Consider the following 17200-nt stretch of genomic DNA (forward strand, 5'->3'; position numbering starts at 1 on the left):
ATTCTCTGCCAGGCCACTCTCGTGCGGGCTGCGGCTTCCCGCTCCAGCAATGCCTGCGTTGGGGCTGGGGCCTTCCGCTGGAGCAAAGGGCTCCTGGGGCACCCACGGCAAAGGCCACTGCAGCAGCCACAGAGCAAAGGTGTTTTTTAAGATAGATTTCACCTGAAGGAAAAATAAAGAATCCTGTCGCTATCCAAGATAACTTGCCATCAGGATCGTCAGAGTGCCTGGATATCAGAAGACATTTGTGACCTGCACTTGTGACCCCCATTAGAGCAAATTAGGAGGCTATAGCTTTCAGACCATGGCTTGACCTCAGTCTTCTACTCTAGCAGCCAGGAGATGCTGTCTTTAGCCAGCTTTTCCTGATGACTTGCAGTGTTTGGTGTTGCACTTCTGTGTGTCTGATGAAGTCAATTTAACATTTTCCCGAGCATTTTTGTGTCAGCTTCTGCTCTATGCCCTCACAGAAACTTGAATGTAAGTTCCTTAAAGGGCACAAGCTTGATACTTGTGCTGCATAGCCCCAGATACATGCTACCCACTCTACCACTGCTCTGGTGTGATTGTTCTGTTTTTTCTCCTGAATTTGTGTAGATTTAGGTCAAGTATCTTATTCTAAATTAGCATTTGTCAACTTAATCAGGTATATCCTCCTTCTTACAATACCCCTGTCCTTTTTCAAGAGAGGTGCACCATATTGGGAGAAAATGTCCATTTTAATGGGTGTTATATTTGTTTTGGTAACACACTGCCCCCTACTTTTCCTCCCCATATTGATTCTGGCTGCTGACAAAAGCAGTCTCTGAAGTGCCTGAATGCCTCAGTAAAGGGCTCTGCAGCAACGCTGAGATGGAGGTGTTTCCTTCTGTACAAGACAGGGGTGTGAAAAAGCCCACCCTTTCTCCTGACAGGTTTAATTCACCATCTTAGTAGAAACCAGAGGCTAACACAGCCAGCACCAGTCAGTTCTCCACTCCAGCCCACGCTGCAGGCAGCAGTCTCTGCCCGTGGCTGTGTTGTGCTGGTACTCTCAGCCCAAACAGTTTTGCCACGGGAAGTTGTCTTGTCCCAGGAAACCTATTATGAGACCTTGCTTTTACTCCTGGTTCAGATCAACTCCTGACTCCAGCCTCGGGCAGACTTTCAACGTTGCTTTACCTTCCTAAAACCTACCGAAGGGATTTACTCTCTGGCTTTGAAAGTTCCCTTCTCCAGGCTCTAAATAGGTGACACCTGGCTAAACAGATTTTTCCCTATCCCGGGCGTTCAGTTTCCGAGATCTATTTCAGCCACAGCGAGCTGGTCCAAAGGGGCTGCCCGAGCGCGTTAAAGCTTCGGGGCACTGCTGGGCTGCCCTTCCGAAAGCCCGTGGGTACTTCGGCCGTGGTTTGCACCGCAAGGTTTACAACGGGGGTCTACCGGCACCTCCGGGCGGGTGTCCTTGTCTACCCTGCGCTTTGGGCTGCTGCCTGCCGGAGCTGTTTGGAGAGCGACCGGCCCGCGGAACGGCCGGAGCCGGCTGCGAAGCGGCCCCGAAGCAGCTCAGCGCAGCTTCGGCTGTTGCGGTGGGGACCGTGCGGGCAGCCGAGCCACAGCACCAGCGTTCCGCTGCGGTACCAACGTTCCGCCGGGCGGGCCGGCTTCCGGCCGGCACGGGAAGCAGCGGCGGAGCGGCAGGGTCCCGGGGGCGCGCCCGGCAGACTCCCGGAGGCGCTCGGCGCTGTCGACCGGCGCCATGGCCCGCAAGAAGCTGTACCGGCCCATCGCCGCTATGGCCAAGAAGATCCGCGAGTACTGGGCGCTGAAGAACCGCCCGCGGGAGTCGCAGCGTTTCGCCCTGGACTACGAGACCATGCGGCGGCCCCTGACGCAGAAGCGGCTGCCGGTGCGGGCCTGGGAGGACGTGCGGAACGAGAACCGGCTCTTCTCGCTGCTCTGCCGCCTGCCGCGCTTCGGCGTGGGGCGCACCGTCACCCGCAAGTCCTGGCTGTGGGCGTACGACGAGCCCTGCTACTGGGTCATCACCAAGGTGAAGGTGGACTACACGGCCGAGGTGAGCCTGAGGGGCCGCGGGGCGCCGGCTCCGGATGCGCAGGCGGCCGCTGCCCGCCGCCGCCGCCTCAGGGTTCGCTGCCCTCAGCAGGTTATTGTTTTCTTTGCAGAACATGGATCATGGAAAAGCCTGGGGATACCTGACCTTCAGAGGTAAAGCCAGAGAGGTTTGGAGACAGCCTGTGCGGGAGCAACATGCGCGGGAACGTGGGAGAGCTGCAGGAAAACAGCAGCCTTCCTGTTGTGGAATTTGTTTGTCTTAGTCCTGCTAATGAGAAAATAAGTTCTCCATGTTGTAGTTGCGAATGCCGGGATCTAGTCCCCACAGAATGCGTTTTTAAGGAGCGTTGTGAGAGAGCCAGCCTAGGCTGATGGGGAAAGCCGGCAGGTGGCAGGGAGGTGGATGGGAGGAGAGACTGCTCTGAGACCAGAACAGCAAGGACTGAGGGAACACGAGAGTGTTCCAGGTAGAATCCCCAGGCAAACAAGAGTGATGGCAAGTAAACTTAAAATCCCAGTGACAAAGTTAACACAGTTGAGTGATGAATTTCCCTTTTAAAGCTGCTTTATGTTGGGCACATCATTGTCACTTGTGTTTCTGGAACGTTTCTCATTCAAAAGTTTTGAAGTTGTATTTTTAACATTAAATATCCTCCCCAACTTTTATCAGAGAAATTAGCTACGGAAAATGAACCCAAGAGAGACAAAGTGACGGTTTGAGAGAGGGAGTCAGCTATGGAAGTAGAACAACCTGCCTGGAGTCCTTTCAGCTTGTTTCTCTTTTGCTTTCCAAGGACAGCAGTGGGATCCCCTAGCACCGCAGGGGAGATACTGTCTGAACTGCTGAAAACTTCCTGTGCTGCACAGTGCAGCAGTTTTGATACATTGCTGCATGTCCTGGAGGGAAGTTGCTGTCCATAGCCTTGTCCACTGGTGTTCATCATCTTTTCTCAGGCAAAACCACAGAAGAAGTGCAAGAGATTGACAAGGTCATGTACCACGACTGGCGGATGGTGCCCAAGCATGAGGAGGAGGCCTTCAAGAAATTCACCCCCGTGCCGGAGGAGACCGTTCGGTACCTTCCATACCCGCCTCTGCTCCGAGCCATGATCCTTGCACAGCGGCAGAAAGAGGGAAAACCCATCACAGAGGAGCCAATGATTGATCTGGAGAAGATCATGGGTGCAAAGAGAAGAGCTGTAGGCACACCAGTATAAATACTTGTCCTGAGCTTCCCCTGTGCTCTGTTAGAAGCACAGCATCTTACAGAAGACCCCCATGTCCACTGTGGTGTGGTGCAGCCAGGTTTCATGGCTTCCTCCCCAGCCCTGAACAGTCACCTTCTCTGAAAGGAGAGATGTTCAGGGCTTTTTTTCTGTAACTTTGGTCTCAGGCAGCAGAGGAACCTTCTTGCTTCCCTGCATAGTCTCTGAATGCACAGCTCCAGTCATCCAGCTGCAGTTCTTTGGAACAGAGTTTCCTTTAGGGCCTGAAAATGACGTTCTTAAAGAACATTTTTCAGGTAATTTGCATCCTACATGAATCTCAGAAAATTGACTGAGAAGACCACATTGTTTTGCAGAGATATGTGGAGATGTTATCCAATGAAAATAAACATCATCTTATTTCTGCAGCACACTTTGAAGGAAACTTGGCTCTTTTTTCCAGGGCACAGAGATCACCATAAGGTCCAAATGCAGCGTCTTTAGCTTACCAAATACAGGCACAACTGCTGCAGATTCATCTCAGTTACTTACATGTCATGACAGTGGAAAATATGGGTTGAACACAACTTGTCTAAGCCTATCCAAAGCCATTTCCCAGAGATGGCTGTCAGGACAAACTTTAATTCCAGTGATACAAATTATACAGGGCTGGCTCTTGCTGTTTGAAGCCAAAGGTAAACAACCACCTCCTCCAGTGCAGCGTGCTGTGGTGAACATGACAAACATGCAGCTCCTTAGTGGAGTTCTTAGCCTTTCATTTTCTCTTGTGGTGGCTGTGGATTTTGCTGCTGTGTCAGCTGTAGGAGGATCTAGTGTGCTTGTGGATGAGGGCAGAAGACTTGTTCTGGTCCATGGCTTCTGCTACCAGCTGCTGGGGTCAGCTGGGGCCTTACTGTTCTTATCATAACTCTGGTGCTACTGGATCAGCACACAGACTGAGGGCAAGGGGTGGTTTCTCAGGTGAAGTACTGGTAACCAAGTCCACCAACAGCCCCAGACGAGACCAGTTTTCACTCTGTGTCGATGTGGGAGATTGCCCAGTACCAAAAGCTGAGCCTGAAGCATTAACCCTGGCAGCTCACCTGAAGGGGACACCAGGACAGCTGCAGTGAGCCAGCAGCTGCATGTGTGTCCCTGCCACCTTTACTTCTGATGTGAGAAGCTACAGATTGCACTGTGGCTTGCAGGGCCAGCCCCTTCTGCTGTGACCCAGTGAGCCACTTTCTTGCCACTACACTGCCCAACGGTCAACACCCGAGTTGCCATTCTCTCTGCTCCCAAGGACTGAGCAGGAATCCCAGTGCCCCTGCAGGGAAGAAGCTGCCCAGCTGATGTTAACACATTTATTACATACAGAACAGATATGGTTTGTTGTTCGATAGCATAGGGGACCAAGCATGGGAACATATTCATACAGCAGTCTCTTTACAGAATGCCATCTTCAGACTAAAGAGCGGAGTTTACAGGCCTTAAGACACTTTTTAAAATCCTTTTGTAACATACAAGATACTTTACATACATCACAGTGGAGATATGACAGGGAAGTGTGTTGAAGCCAGTCAGTTCTCACCATGCTGCCCAGCAGCCACAGACGCCCACAGGAGCTGACAGCAGAGGGTGGTTCTACATAGCTGTAGCTGCCCCTCTCGGGCATGTGCTTCTCTTGGAGGAAAACATGCACTGAGCTGGAAAGGAACCTGTTGGTGGAGACCCAAGACTGGTTTCCTTATGTTGCCAGGGCCCAGGTGGTGACAGGGGACAGTACTGTCACGTCAACTGCTGAAATCAGATACAGAGCAAACGGTAAGAGGTAAGAACATTGCAATTCTGTATTTTCCTAAGGGAGAGTTGATAGAGCTGAGAAACTGGGCCTAGCTTTATTTTCTTTGTTTCCTTCAATTAGCTCAAATGATGAAGCTTACTTGGCCCTAAATGATGAACTGTTAGGTCTGTGGAATCTGTGGTGTAAATGTTGATGTTAACTCTAATGCACTCTTGTGTTGTGATCCAAAGAGCTCTTCCCAGCAGAAAGCATTTTGAGAAAGTGAGTGAGAAGGCTGGGCATGGTCAGCAGTGCCCTGTGAAATGTCCCTGGTGAAAGGTCACCCCATGTGCAGGTGGCAGCTCCAAGCATCCCTTAGCCAAATGCCATCCACAGAGCCCAGTGTGCCAGTGGCTGAAGGACACCATCTAGCTGATTCCCTACCTTGGCAAAGAGTGGTGTGGGTGCAGGTCACCAGCACCACTCATGGGCAGCACAGGCACACCCACAGCTCTGTACTTGGGTGGCTGAGGCCTCTGTTCTCCAGAGATGTCCTCTTGCCTCCTTGCAGGGGAAATGTAAGCCTCAGCCTCTTCTCAGCTGTGGATCCAAAAAGTGCAGTGCTGCTGCATCAGCACAGATATTAGAGCTTCCCCTGGGAATCCTGCATCCCTGTGGTACATGAGCAGCTTTAGACCACAAGCCCTGGGGCAGCCTGGCCCATGGCAATAAGCACAGGGCACAGGTGGGAGCTTCCCAGAAGATGGAGGCTTCCCCCAGCTGTCCTCACACCACCACTACACTGGCACAAAGGCATCCCTGTGAACCCTGGAGTGCTGCATAGCTCAGGGAAGAAACAAGATGACCACCAGGAGCTTCCAAATTAAGTGCTAACAACTGCTGCTTGCTCTAGTCCTGAACATCCAGGAGGGAGTGTTCAAAAGAAATGGAACTTGTCCTTGTGGACTATTTGCACTGTCAGAAAGGGAGGTAGAACCATTGCTTCTGCATCTGGAGCTCAGAACTGCTCTCCCTGGCTCTGTTTTTTGCTGCTTTTCTATTAGGCAGCACACACATTTAGAATGTCAGCACTGCTTACACAAGAAGGGCTGTCAGAATTTCTCTTGGGAGCTGTCAGTTCTTTCTAGGAGTTAGAAATTTCCACCTTTATGCTACCTAGCAACTAAGTCAGTGCTCATGATGTTGGGTAAAAGGTTGGACATCTGGCCTTAGTGCCTCTGTGCCCTCAGGCGAGACACAGACATTCTATACCTTGGCACCTGCACACAGGAAAGCAGCCATCTCCTTCAGCAGCTCCCAGGCTGGGGACACAGCCTCAGGAGTCAAGGTAAACTCTGTGTGCCAATGCAGAGCTGACAGCAGACCAACATCATGTGCCCCCACCTGTTTGCAAAGCCAACAAATGCTGTGCAGAGATGGCTCTCTCCTGAACCTTTCACAATGAACTCAGAGTTGTTTTCTGCTGGGCACTGTGGAAGAAGGAGTTAGAAGTATCACTGCCTTTTCTGCTCTTGAGAAAGCAAGGCTCCAGTGCCCCTTTGCCACCACTGCTTCTAAAGGCCCTTTGGCCTCCATGATCAAACAGCCATCTCCCATCTGAGGGTACCTAACAATCCTTTCTGGACACACAGTCACCCAGCACATAACTGCTGAGACAACAGCAGCAGCAGAGGAGGGAGACTTCCCATCTGCACGTGCAGAGGATGTGCTCCCCACAGCAATGGCACCGCTGCCTTCTCCAGCCAAACAGCAGAAGTACTGCCCCAAGCCCCGACACTCCTGGCTGCTCTCAGTCTGTGAGATATTATTCTGTGCTTAAGGGTGGTTAAGTTGGAGAGTCCACTGGTGAACTAGAAAAGATTTCTGCTAGGGTGCTGTAGAAGTCGTGATTCACCATTGCTGCTTTGGCAGGGAATGCTCAGGGCATGTACTTCTTCTCATGCAGGTGGGAGTGAGGCAACCTGCCAGAGAACCTGAGCCACCACCCATCCAGCTGCCAGCTCCTGAGTGCTGGGCAATGTGCTGCACAGCTCTAGCTCCAAGCTTCACTTCCTCGACGCACTGCCATTTCTCTCCGTGTAGATGCCAGCTCCAGAGCAGAACACGAATCCAATCACGCAGGAAGCGCACGGGCCCGAGGTGAAAGCTGCAAGTGTAGAGGTTAGAATGGGGTCACAGTCCAAGGCAGGAGCTGTTGCAGTTGTTTGGGGGTGGTTTTCCAGCAGTAGGTACAAGGCAGGTGTTCTGTATGTACATCTTGGCATTCGGGTGGGAGGAGGGACACTTACATTGGTGGGGAAGGAGAATTCTCACTCGGGGATGTACGATACCTGCCACACAATAATGTGGCTCCTCTCAGCCTTGGAAAGTACTGGTTTCACCTGGGTGGTGTCTCCTGCATTCTCCTCTGTCTCATCATCTTCTCCATCCCCTGAAGAGAGAAAACACAGAGTTAAAAAAAAATAGCCCAAATGGCACTGCTCCAAAGACACCAATGTCACTGCTGTGGTCTTGGCAGCCTGACAGCAGCATGAGCTGAGCCCCTCCTTTATGCCTGGAGAACACTTAACAGCAGCACGGTGCTTATCTGAGGCAGGACTGCGTGGATGGAACAAACCATCTCCAGCAGTAGGGAAAGCCACCATTCCTTTTGGGGAATCCACTGTTCACAACACAGAGGGCCCTGGAGCAGCACAAGTGACAGCGGAGCTGCAGTGCCTGCAGCCAGTGGCACAGATGTGGTTGCTCATTGCAGGGCCATTGACAGGGGCGTGTGGCACTGCAGGCATAGGCAGGGCAGGGTGTGGCAGCCTTGTGCTGCACAAACAAAATGCTGCTGCCTGCCCTTACAGCCAAAGGCAGAAGAAAGAGAGCAGCACTGTTCAGATTTTGCTCCAAAGGCTGCAGTCCTGCTCCCTGTGACCACAGCCCTGCAGCCCTTCCCACTGCAGATGCCTCCCACCACAGGTGCTCACCGATCCGGAAATCAATGTAGCCTTCTCCCCCACTCAGCACCAGGACGTTCTTCAGCTTCTGCTTCTCGACCTCTGTAGCTGCTGTGCTGGGGTTCTCCGAAGGGCTGTCCAACACACTCCCATTAAGGGTTGCTAGGACATTGCCTAGGAAAGGACAGAGGTGCAGTCAGTGCCTCTGCTCAACCCCCATGCAGTTAATACACACACACACCTCACACACCCCACCACAACCAAGCAGGCCAGTTCCTTCTGCTGGTGAAATCTGGAGGTCACTGCAATTTAAACTGCTGAGGTTGCAGCCACAGCGATCTGCAAGCATTAGAAACAGCTTGGGCAGCCACCTGCTGCAGGTCAGCTCAAGCTCCTGCCACAGAACAGTGGGACAAGGCCCTCAAAAGGAAGGTCTCTGCTCATCCTTACCAGGCACAGAGACAAAGAACTTGACAGCATCCCGGTGGCCGTGGAAACAGAGCTGTGCCTGAGCCATGGAGCAGTAGGGAATGAAGCTGCTGGCAGATTTGTCACTGGTGTCATCACCATACACGTGGATGACTCCCCCGGAGCGGCTGCCCTCCCCGGAGGTTGGCGAGGTCTTGTTGGCTGGGGACAGGGAGGAGGAATATAGTCAGTGATGGCTTTGAGTCCCATTTACTGAAGGAACACAAAGAGAAAACTCACAAGCCTGAAGGAAAACCTTTAAAGGCAGAGGTCTCTTTGAGGGCCTAGTGTACAGGATGTGACAACACACAGTCCCTCTCTCTTAGGCTGCTAACAAGGCACTCGTGGTAACCAATGGCATTTTCTTACCAATTAGTATTGGTCTGCTACCGAGGCACACAGCCCTGGGGGGGCTGGGCAGGAACAACCCTAGGGCAAGTTAGACAAAGGTTTCTACGGTGTCCCAGTGAAGGTCTCTTCACCAGTGGCAGTCTTGGCTAGTCTCCAAAAATGACCTACAGTTCCAGGATCAACCTTGGTCTTCTGTACCTGGCAGGTTATCCCAAGGTGTCCATTGCATCCAAGAGATGTTAAGGGCACCTGAAGGAGAATTGCTTCTGAAGGAGAATTGCTGAAGGAGAATTTCCATGTGAAGTCCTTTGCTCAGCTCATGCCAATCCATGAGCACACAGGCTGCTGAAAGCACTCTCTGGGTCTGGTGAAAGCCTATCAGCCCAGTAAACAGCAGTGGAGTGAGGTCCCTTCTTAGTCCTTGATTAAACCACAACACCAGATCAGCTACTCAAACAATGTACATCTGAAAGATGTTCACCATCCACAGCTCCCAAGGCAGGCTCAGGGGCCAGCATCCTTCTGTCCAGGCTCTGAGAATGTGTGTGCTTCCACTGACCAAGGAACAGAGGCCAGAGCTCAGGACAGGAGATCCTTTTCTTCTGCATGCACTCCCACCAGTAAAGCAGAAGTGCTGAAATCAGAAGGCTTTCACTTCCAGGGAGAAAACAATTGCTTGCTCAATCATCTGTAGTTCAATAATTTGCCTTGGGCTGGATTTCAGTTCTCATGTGAGCTGGACAAAGGAGACTTTCAACTATCAATCTTAAGCCAGAGTGGCAAGAGAAGTAGAAATATTTCAATGGAAGAATGAAAATCAATGTGTGCAGGCAGAAGATGCTCAAGATGAGCCCTCAGACTACCATCCACTGCTGCTCTTTCAGGTGGGCAGTGATGAAGGAGCAACAAGAAGTCTAAGGGCAATAAAGAGTCTTTAGGGCCTTGGGACAAGTGGTTAAGGGATCAGGAGGACAGTGTTCTCCTCTGTCCCCCAAGCTGCAGGGAGTGATGAGTGAATAAACAGGAAGAACCAACAGGCTCTGAGCCTGGTGTCTCCAGCAGGACTTTGGGTTCTCTTAACCATGGGCTGCTTTACAGGACACCAGGCCAGCGCAGGAGCTAGCAGGGCTCATAGAAAGAGCTTGAAACTGGATTAGAAGAGGGAAGGACACAAACCCAGGCTGGCTGGAAATCAGCCCAAGGGTAGCACACCATTGTTTGAGGGATGGGTGGCTAGCAAGGACCGTCAGTCTGCCCTGTCAGTGGAGGTAGGGAATGGAGGCCATCAGAATCCTGTCCTGGATCAGCACTAGTGTGGCCAGCAGGACCAGAGCAGTGATCCTGCCTCCTGGCACTGGTGAGGCCATTCCTTGAGCACTGGGTTGTTTTGGGCCTCTCACCCCAAGAAGGACATTGAGGGGCTGGAGAATAAAGTACTCTTGCCACACAAAACCCGAGGGACAGCCAACAAGATGGATGAAATGTTAACCACAGCAAAGGAGGGGATTGATATTACTGCCTCTGGTTGCTTTTCTCAGATGCAGCTTAAAATGAGAGAGTGAGCAAAAATGGATGGAGAAAGCTGGATGGCAGAATGGAGAGGTGGGAAAGCGACTGCAAAGGTGAATGGGTCACAAGGAGTGGAAGCTTAAGCAAGGAGGCAGTGGACTTACCCCGGAGCCCAAGGAGTTGGCCTCGGTGAAGGACTACAGCTAGGCACAGGCAAGGAGTGGGGACACAGAGGGGCACAGGGAGAGAAAGGCAGGATGGGAGAGAAGAAAAAGGTGATTACTGGGAGAAAATTCAGGGAGCAACAAAAATGTATAAAACCCAGAGGAACTGCAACAGCAGCTACAGGCTCAGATCAGTTTATACCAACACTGCCCTTGCTCACTTTGATCTTACAAGAACAAATGTAGTATCAGAGATGGGAGAGGGACCACAGTCACAAGGATCCACTGCTGATGGTTCTGAGTGAGACCTCACTGCTTACCACATTTTTACAGAAACACTGGTTTACAGCAGAAAGCAAGCTTCACTGGAAGAGCAGCCCCAAGAAAGAATGAGCTTTAAAACAGAGATTGAGAAATGAGACCAAGATGCAGTGTGCAAAGACCACTGTGTTGCTGGCTTCCTGCTGCCAGCCCCAGGCACATCCAGCTCCAGCGGCCTAAGTGGAGACCATCTCAGTCCTGACTTCCAGGAGGATTACCACAGGTTTGCTCCTCTTACACAACAGCCATTTGCTTCTCAGATTTCCTGCTAGCATTGGTGAGCATTTCTGCTGAAAGCAAGTGAATTCAGCCTCAAATCCTGCTCTCCCACTATAACCTGGAACAGACCTGCAGAATTAGATGCTGACTGGCAGGTACAGAACTGGAATACTAAGAAACTTCAGCTGAACTTCCAGAGATGCATCTATTAACTACTACTGCTGAGTCTTCTCACAAGGTCAGGTTTGGCATAGGATCCTAATTTCTACTTGACTGGTAGAAATCTGAGTTGTAATCTGAGTAAGTGACACCTTTCCTAAGGTTAGTTTCTGGAAAACACTGCTGTGGATGTGTTTAGATGTGTAGGCCAAAACAATTTCCAGGGAGATCTGCCTGGTGACTTCTCATCCCATGGCCTCCTTTTGCAGATTTACTGCAGTTCCCAAAGCTTTGTCTTGCCTGCTTTCAAGCAGCTACAGAATCAATACACATCAGTCTGCTCTGTCAAGGTCATGCTCAAAGATTCTAGGCACAGTAGAAATCACAGGACGTTAGGGGTTGGAAGGGACCTCTGAAGGTCATTGAGTCCAACCCCCCTGCCAGAGCAGGACCATAGAATCTAGCACAGGTCACACAGGAACACATCCAGATGGTCTGGAAAGTCTCCAGAGAAGGAGACTCCACAACCTCCCTGGGCAGCCTGTTCCAGTGCTCTGTGACCCTCATAGTGAAGAAGTTCCTCCTCATGTTGAGGTGGAACCTCCTGTGCTGTAGTTCATAGCCCCAGATGGTAGAGAAGGAAATGGCTTCCACTGAACTGAAAGGGATAGTAACACATACCTACTTTATTTTAAACATGTTAAATCACTGCAGCTGAATACTTAATTCCTTAGTAGGGAAGAGTTAAACCACGTTCAGGGTTGCTTATGCTCAGGGCTCTTCTCTGCCAACACTGCTATGGCTCAAAGGTGTTTCAAGTGCAGAGCCTGGAAAGCATGAGCCCACCAGAGCCACCTGTAATGCTGCACAGGTAACATGCAAAAGCACTCTTCTGTGTCCCCTCCAGACAAGAAGTATCTCCAATAGAGGTCACTTACTCTCGGTCAGTGGGATGGAGATGACGACGCCGTTGCCTGTGCCCACCCAGAGGCGGTTGCCAGCGATGAGCAGGGCTGTGATCCGCACGAAGGAGAAGCCCAGCTTCCCGGTGCCTGCCGAGCGGGCGGAAGAACAGAGTCAGGAACACCTCTGGGCGAGGTCTGCTCATGCATTTTGTTTTCTCTCTGACCTCAGTAATTTCCTGACAGTCCCTGCTGCCTCACCTAGCATCTTGCTGACGTAAGGCTCAATGTCGACGTCTTGCAGATGCTGGTGGCTGTGGGCGTGGTAAAGCCTCAGCGTGGAGTCCAGGCGGATAGAAACCCAAACGCCATCTCCGATCCACGCCAGCTGCCGCACCTGACTCTCCCGCCGAGGGTGGGCATCAAAGGATTTCTGAAATACCAAACAGGTGCACCAGTGCAGGCTCACAAAGGGTTGGCAACCATCTACACACATAGCCCATTTTCCTCAACTGAGACCACCTGCTTGGGTTTCGAAGCTGTTAATGCCAGCTGGCCTCAGAAGCTCACTACAGCATAGAGAAAACTCTCTGCTCGACATGATGAGCTGTACAGCAGCTCTGCAGGCATTATGGTCTTTAAGTCCACTTCAGCAGCAGGAACATTTAGAAGTCAAGAGCATTCAACATGCTTGGTAGAAAAGGACAATACACAACTCTAGTATAAATTCCAAAGGTCAAACTGCCTTGGCTCACTGATGTGAACTTCAGATTCAGCAATTCCCCATTTGGTCAGAATCAATCCAAGCACTGTCAAAGATGTTTGCACCAACACCACTGTATTGAATTTCAACCAGAAGGCTCTAAATGATCTTTTTTATTCTGAAGTAAAGGGGATCACTCTGCCTTGCTAACTGTACTCTTCCTTACACCCTCTATGAATGATAGCTGTAAAGCACATATACATATTTGTACAGTCTGTGGCCTTACAGACTCACTAGCAAAGAAAGTGCTCAGTTTAGACTTCTGTAAAGATCTAAGCTCTGCAAAAAGAGGAAGGAATAAATACACCCCTGGCAGACCGAGTCATAACATGACCCAGATGGGCAGTCTGGGTCCTACAGTCATCAACTGCAATACCAAGGTTCTGCCTTTCCATACACCTCACCAGGAACATCTGTAAGAATAACCACAACACAAGCACGTGCATGGGCACAGACATGTGCTGCCTTACCTCAATCTGCATTGTCTTAGGTTGGATAACATGGATTTTGTTCTTGTAGCCACACCAGACTCTATCATACACAACGGCCATGCAGCGGATGGAATGGTGAGTGTGACCGAGGTCCATTAGGTGGTAATTACTGAGATCCCACTGACCATCTAAGGTGAAAGAAAAGTGTGGAATGATGCATCTCCTTCATGACATGTCAGTGCACCACAGAATCATCTACCTTTCCACGTATATCCAGCTACAGAGGCTTAGCTAACTGTCAGCTGCTCATTTTGTGTGGCTGTGAATTCCCTTGAATCCACAACTGGATTTGGGCACAGCCTTAAGAAACTTAAGAAACACATGACAACACATTTTAGTGTGGTGGGCTGAAAGCTCTCCAAACAGGCTGATTTAAACATTCTTTTATTATAATGAAGGTCACAGGCTCCTCTAACAAGTACAACAAAACCAGCAGGGGCAGAAGATAGCAGCCTGACAAGGCTATGCAGAAACCCAAAAAGCCAGTGCAGCACACAGTCACTGTGGTGGTGCTTCCCCTGGTCAGAGATGGACAACATCATTGCACAGATGTGTCTGATCCAGGATAAGCAGCCAGTCTCTGTTCTCTCACTCTTACTTTCTAACTAAGCAGGCAGATACTCTGTGCCTCACATGCCTGAATTTGTGGCAAAGGCTGAATCAGAATTTAGATTGCACAAGCCCACAAATCTCTGCATTTCAGTTTACTGGTTAAACTGCTACTCAATGCATAGCTTGACATGCAAACATTAGTCACAGTTAGTGAGTTCCCATGTGCTTTCCTACAATAGTGAAGAGGACAAGACATACAGAATTTAAAAAAATATATATATATCCTGAAGTACAAGATTAAGGCATGTCAGATTACTCAGACATTTATTTTTCACAACAAGAAAGCCTGACCAAAGGCTCCATTTGTGTGGAGACTTCCAGAGTATCCCAGCTCTGCCAGCAGCGATCAATTCCACTACTTATACCGAGTCCAGCATTTCTGGGATGGAGCAGGCCTACTTCCAACTGCAAAGATCAGCCTGAGCTGTGTGGAGCTCCCTGTGCAGGCACTGTTACAGTTGATTTTTGGATGCACACTAACACCAATTCAGGCCAAATGCATTAAATTTGCCAAGCATGCCTCAAGTAACTGCACAGCAAATGTACTCCTGAGTGTGCTGTGTTTGCTCCATGTACCACACAGAACATTCACATACAGTTCTGCTTAGAAAAGCTCAGGAAACAGCATTAAAGTATGCCTTAGATGGTTTAGGAAAAGGAACAGCTATGCTTTTTACCCATATGGTTGTACTCTGGCAAGCTAGCACCTTTCCTTCTCCACTCAGTAACATTTAATCCATTGCAACACTTCTGGCCAAGTTTTGTTTTCTCTTACTACATTGAGACTCACCTTCTCCACGGTGAAATATGGCTAGTGTTCCATCTGCCAGAGCAACAAGGACCCTCCCTTTCACATGCCTGAAATCACAGGGAAGTAAATATTCACAAAACTCTGCAGAAGTAAGGGACTGAAAAAAAAATCCTTTCTGACAAGCCCTCCACCCCCCCATCTTTATGTTCTCTCCACAACAGCCATTCAGATTAGCATCTGCAGGTCCAAAGGCCATACCTCTTACCTTCATGGTAGTAAGACCATCCATAACTTTCTTGTTGAGGTAACTTCTCATTCACACTAAAGGCTCCATCCATTTCAACAAATTCCACCTAATTTACACCCTAGTGAAATTGTGCTTTTTTTCCTCCCTGCTTACTTCCTCTTAGTACTGCTTACTTTACCACTGAATTGGGTTAGGTCTGCAATTGAGCAGGAAAATGGCTCAGTGTGAGGCATTCCAATAACAAAAACCTTGGGAAATTTCCCTCAGAAGAGCAAAGAAAAAGGTGACTGACAAAGAGCTGCTGCCCCCTCTACAACACCACTTAGGCGCTGAAGCCTCTCGCCTTGGCATCCCTTGGCACATGCACTTACACGAGGCTCAGCACAGAGTCCTTGAGCTTGATGGAGTGCAGACACTTCTTCCAGTTGGATACAGCTGAGTGCACATAAAGCCTGGGAGAAAGGACACAATGGGAGGGTTAGCAGCAAGGCCCCACACCTTGAGCCTGACTAGGCTTGAGTCTTTTCTTCTGGTAGGAAAGGTGGAAGTTAGGTAAGAAAGTGAGGTTCAGCTGAGGGCTCAAAACAGTGAGAAATGATGTTCACAAGAAGCAAATTAAAGGTGAGCAGACATGAAAAGTGGAGCCCAAAGAATGGAGGTGATGGAGAGATCAGCCAGCCCAAAGGACACTTACCATCCATTCTGTGCTCCCAGCCACATGGTGGGGGCAGCACTGGTGCAAGTCCCAGCAGCATCCCCACTCGACTCTTGATCTGGCAGTGTTGTGCTTGACTCAGTCTTCAGCTGCCCGTTTTCCCTGAACACACAGAAGAACACCATTTATGAGGCTTCAGAGGCAGCAGCACACAGAAATGCCCCCAGTCTGGCACTCACGAGCTGGTAAGGGCCTCTGTATGCAAAACTGCTTCTTTTTCTCTGGTGTTTTTTTAATTGCTCAACTCCCAGATCTGCAGTTTGCAAAACTTCCTTTTTTCCCTACCAAAACAAATACTCCAAATCTCCAGAACTTAATGTTTGGCAGTACTGTTATATAAACAATGTTTTCTCTGGTTACTTCCAACTTCAACAGAAGCAACTCAGGAACAGCTTGGTCATTTAGGAACAATTTCTATCCAGGACCTCCAGCGTCCTCTTCAGGCCATCACATCAGACTCATCTGTCTTAAGAATTTTGGGATGATGAATATGCTTTCTTCATTACATCTACAGCACTGCTAGAACAAATCAATCACCTTTTTTTACACACAAATCAATAAGCCCCTCCAGTAGGAACATTAATTATACATGCTCTGCAGAAGATTTGGGCAGGTCTATATTCAGACTGAGAGATCAATTGCACTTCAGCAGCTGACACTGTCTGCTGCAGGCTGAACCATGGCTCTTTTCATTTCTTTCCTCCTCTCCCTATCATCCCATCTGTAATCTGGGCACAAAACTGGAATAAGTTTAGCACTGTCAGAAGATCAGACTGGTTCTCCTATCAAAAAGCTTATGAAAACAGAACTGATAAAGATCTGAGCTGGCACTTTGGCTCCAGACTGCCTACCCATTCTGCCTGAGGGGTGGCTGTGCTGGGACTGGGTCTGTGAACACGTGCTCCGTGAGGGGCCCGGGCCGGGCCTCAGCAGGCTCTGCCTCGCTGGTACCATTCTCCGGTACCTCTGTAGCTTCTGTAGCCTCCTCAGTAGACTGGGACTGGTTGATCTTCCCATTGCAGACAGAAGCCATCTCACCTAAAAGATAAAGAACAGTGTGAGACATGCTGGGGAATGAGCTGGCAAGAGCTATATAGAAATGAGGCTGTTAAGCTTTTAGTTTATCCTTCCTTGCCAAACTCGATCAAGCCCTGAGCCTGCATCACAGACAGCAGCTCATCAGGTGTTCTGCTTGGATGGGCAAGAGGCTGTTTTAAAGTGAGGTAAAATCTGTGGCCAGCAAAACATCAGTAGTTCTCCACAGCTGCCCACTGCAATATGGAGTCAGCAAGAGCAGCGTTATGGTTTTCATGTGTCCTTAACTGACTTCATAAGAAGACATAGTTCAGAGGAGAAAGACAATGAGAATCACCTGTCCAGAATACTCTGTTATATTGCCCCCACAACCAGGCTGCAGGGAGTGGATCACTCATAAAGAAAAGGAGGGCTCTAAAGAGAAATGTACCAAAAAAGCCTTGGGTCTTCCTGTACTGCATTAAGAAACTTCTTAAGGCCTCTT

The 17200-nt window shown here is 49.7% G+C and overlaps 2 protein-coding genes across 33 annotated transcripts in view; one reads left to right on the forward strand and one right to left on the reverse strand.

The window, feature by feature from the left end:
- Positions 1 to 1688: 1688 nt before the first annotated feature.
- MRPS34 (mitochondrial ribosomal protein S34) lies at positions 1689 to 3678 on the forward strand. Its single transcript, XM_009900543.2, has 3 exons — positions 1689 to 2056; positions 2166 to 2208; positions 3010 to 3678. The coding sequence occupies exons 1-3, from the start codon at positions 1739 to 1741 to the stop codon at positions 3270 to 3272; spliced, it is 624 nt and encodes a 207-aa protein (XP_009898845.2). The 5' UTR covers positions 1689 to 1738; the 3' UTR covers positions 3273 to 3678.
- Positions 3679 to 6334: 2656 nt separating this feature from the next.
- MAPK8IP3 (mitogen-activated protein kinase 8 interacting protein 3) overlaps positions 6335 to 17200 on the reverse strand; it is a 63375-nt gene continuing 52509 nt past the window's right edge. For 25 of the 32 annotated variants that reach the window (XM_054180528.1, XM_054180512.1, XM_054180505.1 and 22 more), the window contains 12 exons: positions 16533 to 16719; positions 15661 to 15783; positions 15338 to 15418; positions 14759 to 14826; positions 13336 to 13484; positions 12364 to 12535; positions 12139 to 12252; positions 10502 to 10540; positions 8460 to 8639; positions 8040 to 8183; positions 7395 to 7495; positions 6335 to 7210 (listed from right to left, as the gene is read on the reverse strand). In XM_054180528.1, the coding sequence (XP_054036503.1) occupies positions 7178 to 7210; positions 7395 to 7495; positions 8040 to 8183; positions 8460 to 8639; positions 10502 to 10540; positions 12139 to 12252; positions 12364 to 12535; positions 13336 to 13484; positions 14759 to 14826; positions 15338 to 15418; positions 15661 to 15783; positions 16533 to 16719 (1391 nt within the window). In that variant the 3' untranslated portion in view covers positions 6335 to 7177. Of the gene's footprint in view, positions 7496 to 8039; positions 8184 to 8459; positions 8640 to 10501; positions 10541 to 12138; positions 12253 to 12363; positions 12536 to 13335; positions 13485 to 14758; positions 14827 to 15337; positions 15419 to 15660; positions 15784 to 16532; positions 16720 to 17200 lie in introns of all 32 variants that reach the window. The other 7 variants (XM_054180519.1, XM_054180517.1, XM_054180516.1 and 4 more) reach the window with 3 other exon arrangements.

This window comes from Dryobates pubescens, chromosome 4 (assembly GCF_014839835.1).
Source record: "Dryobates pubescens isolate bDryPub1 chromosome 4, bDryPub1.pri, whole genome shotgun sequence".
Classification (NCBI taxonomy): Eukaryota; Metazoa; Chordata; class Aves; order Piciformes; family Picidae; genus Dryobates; species Dryobates pubescens.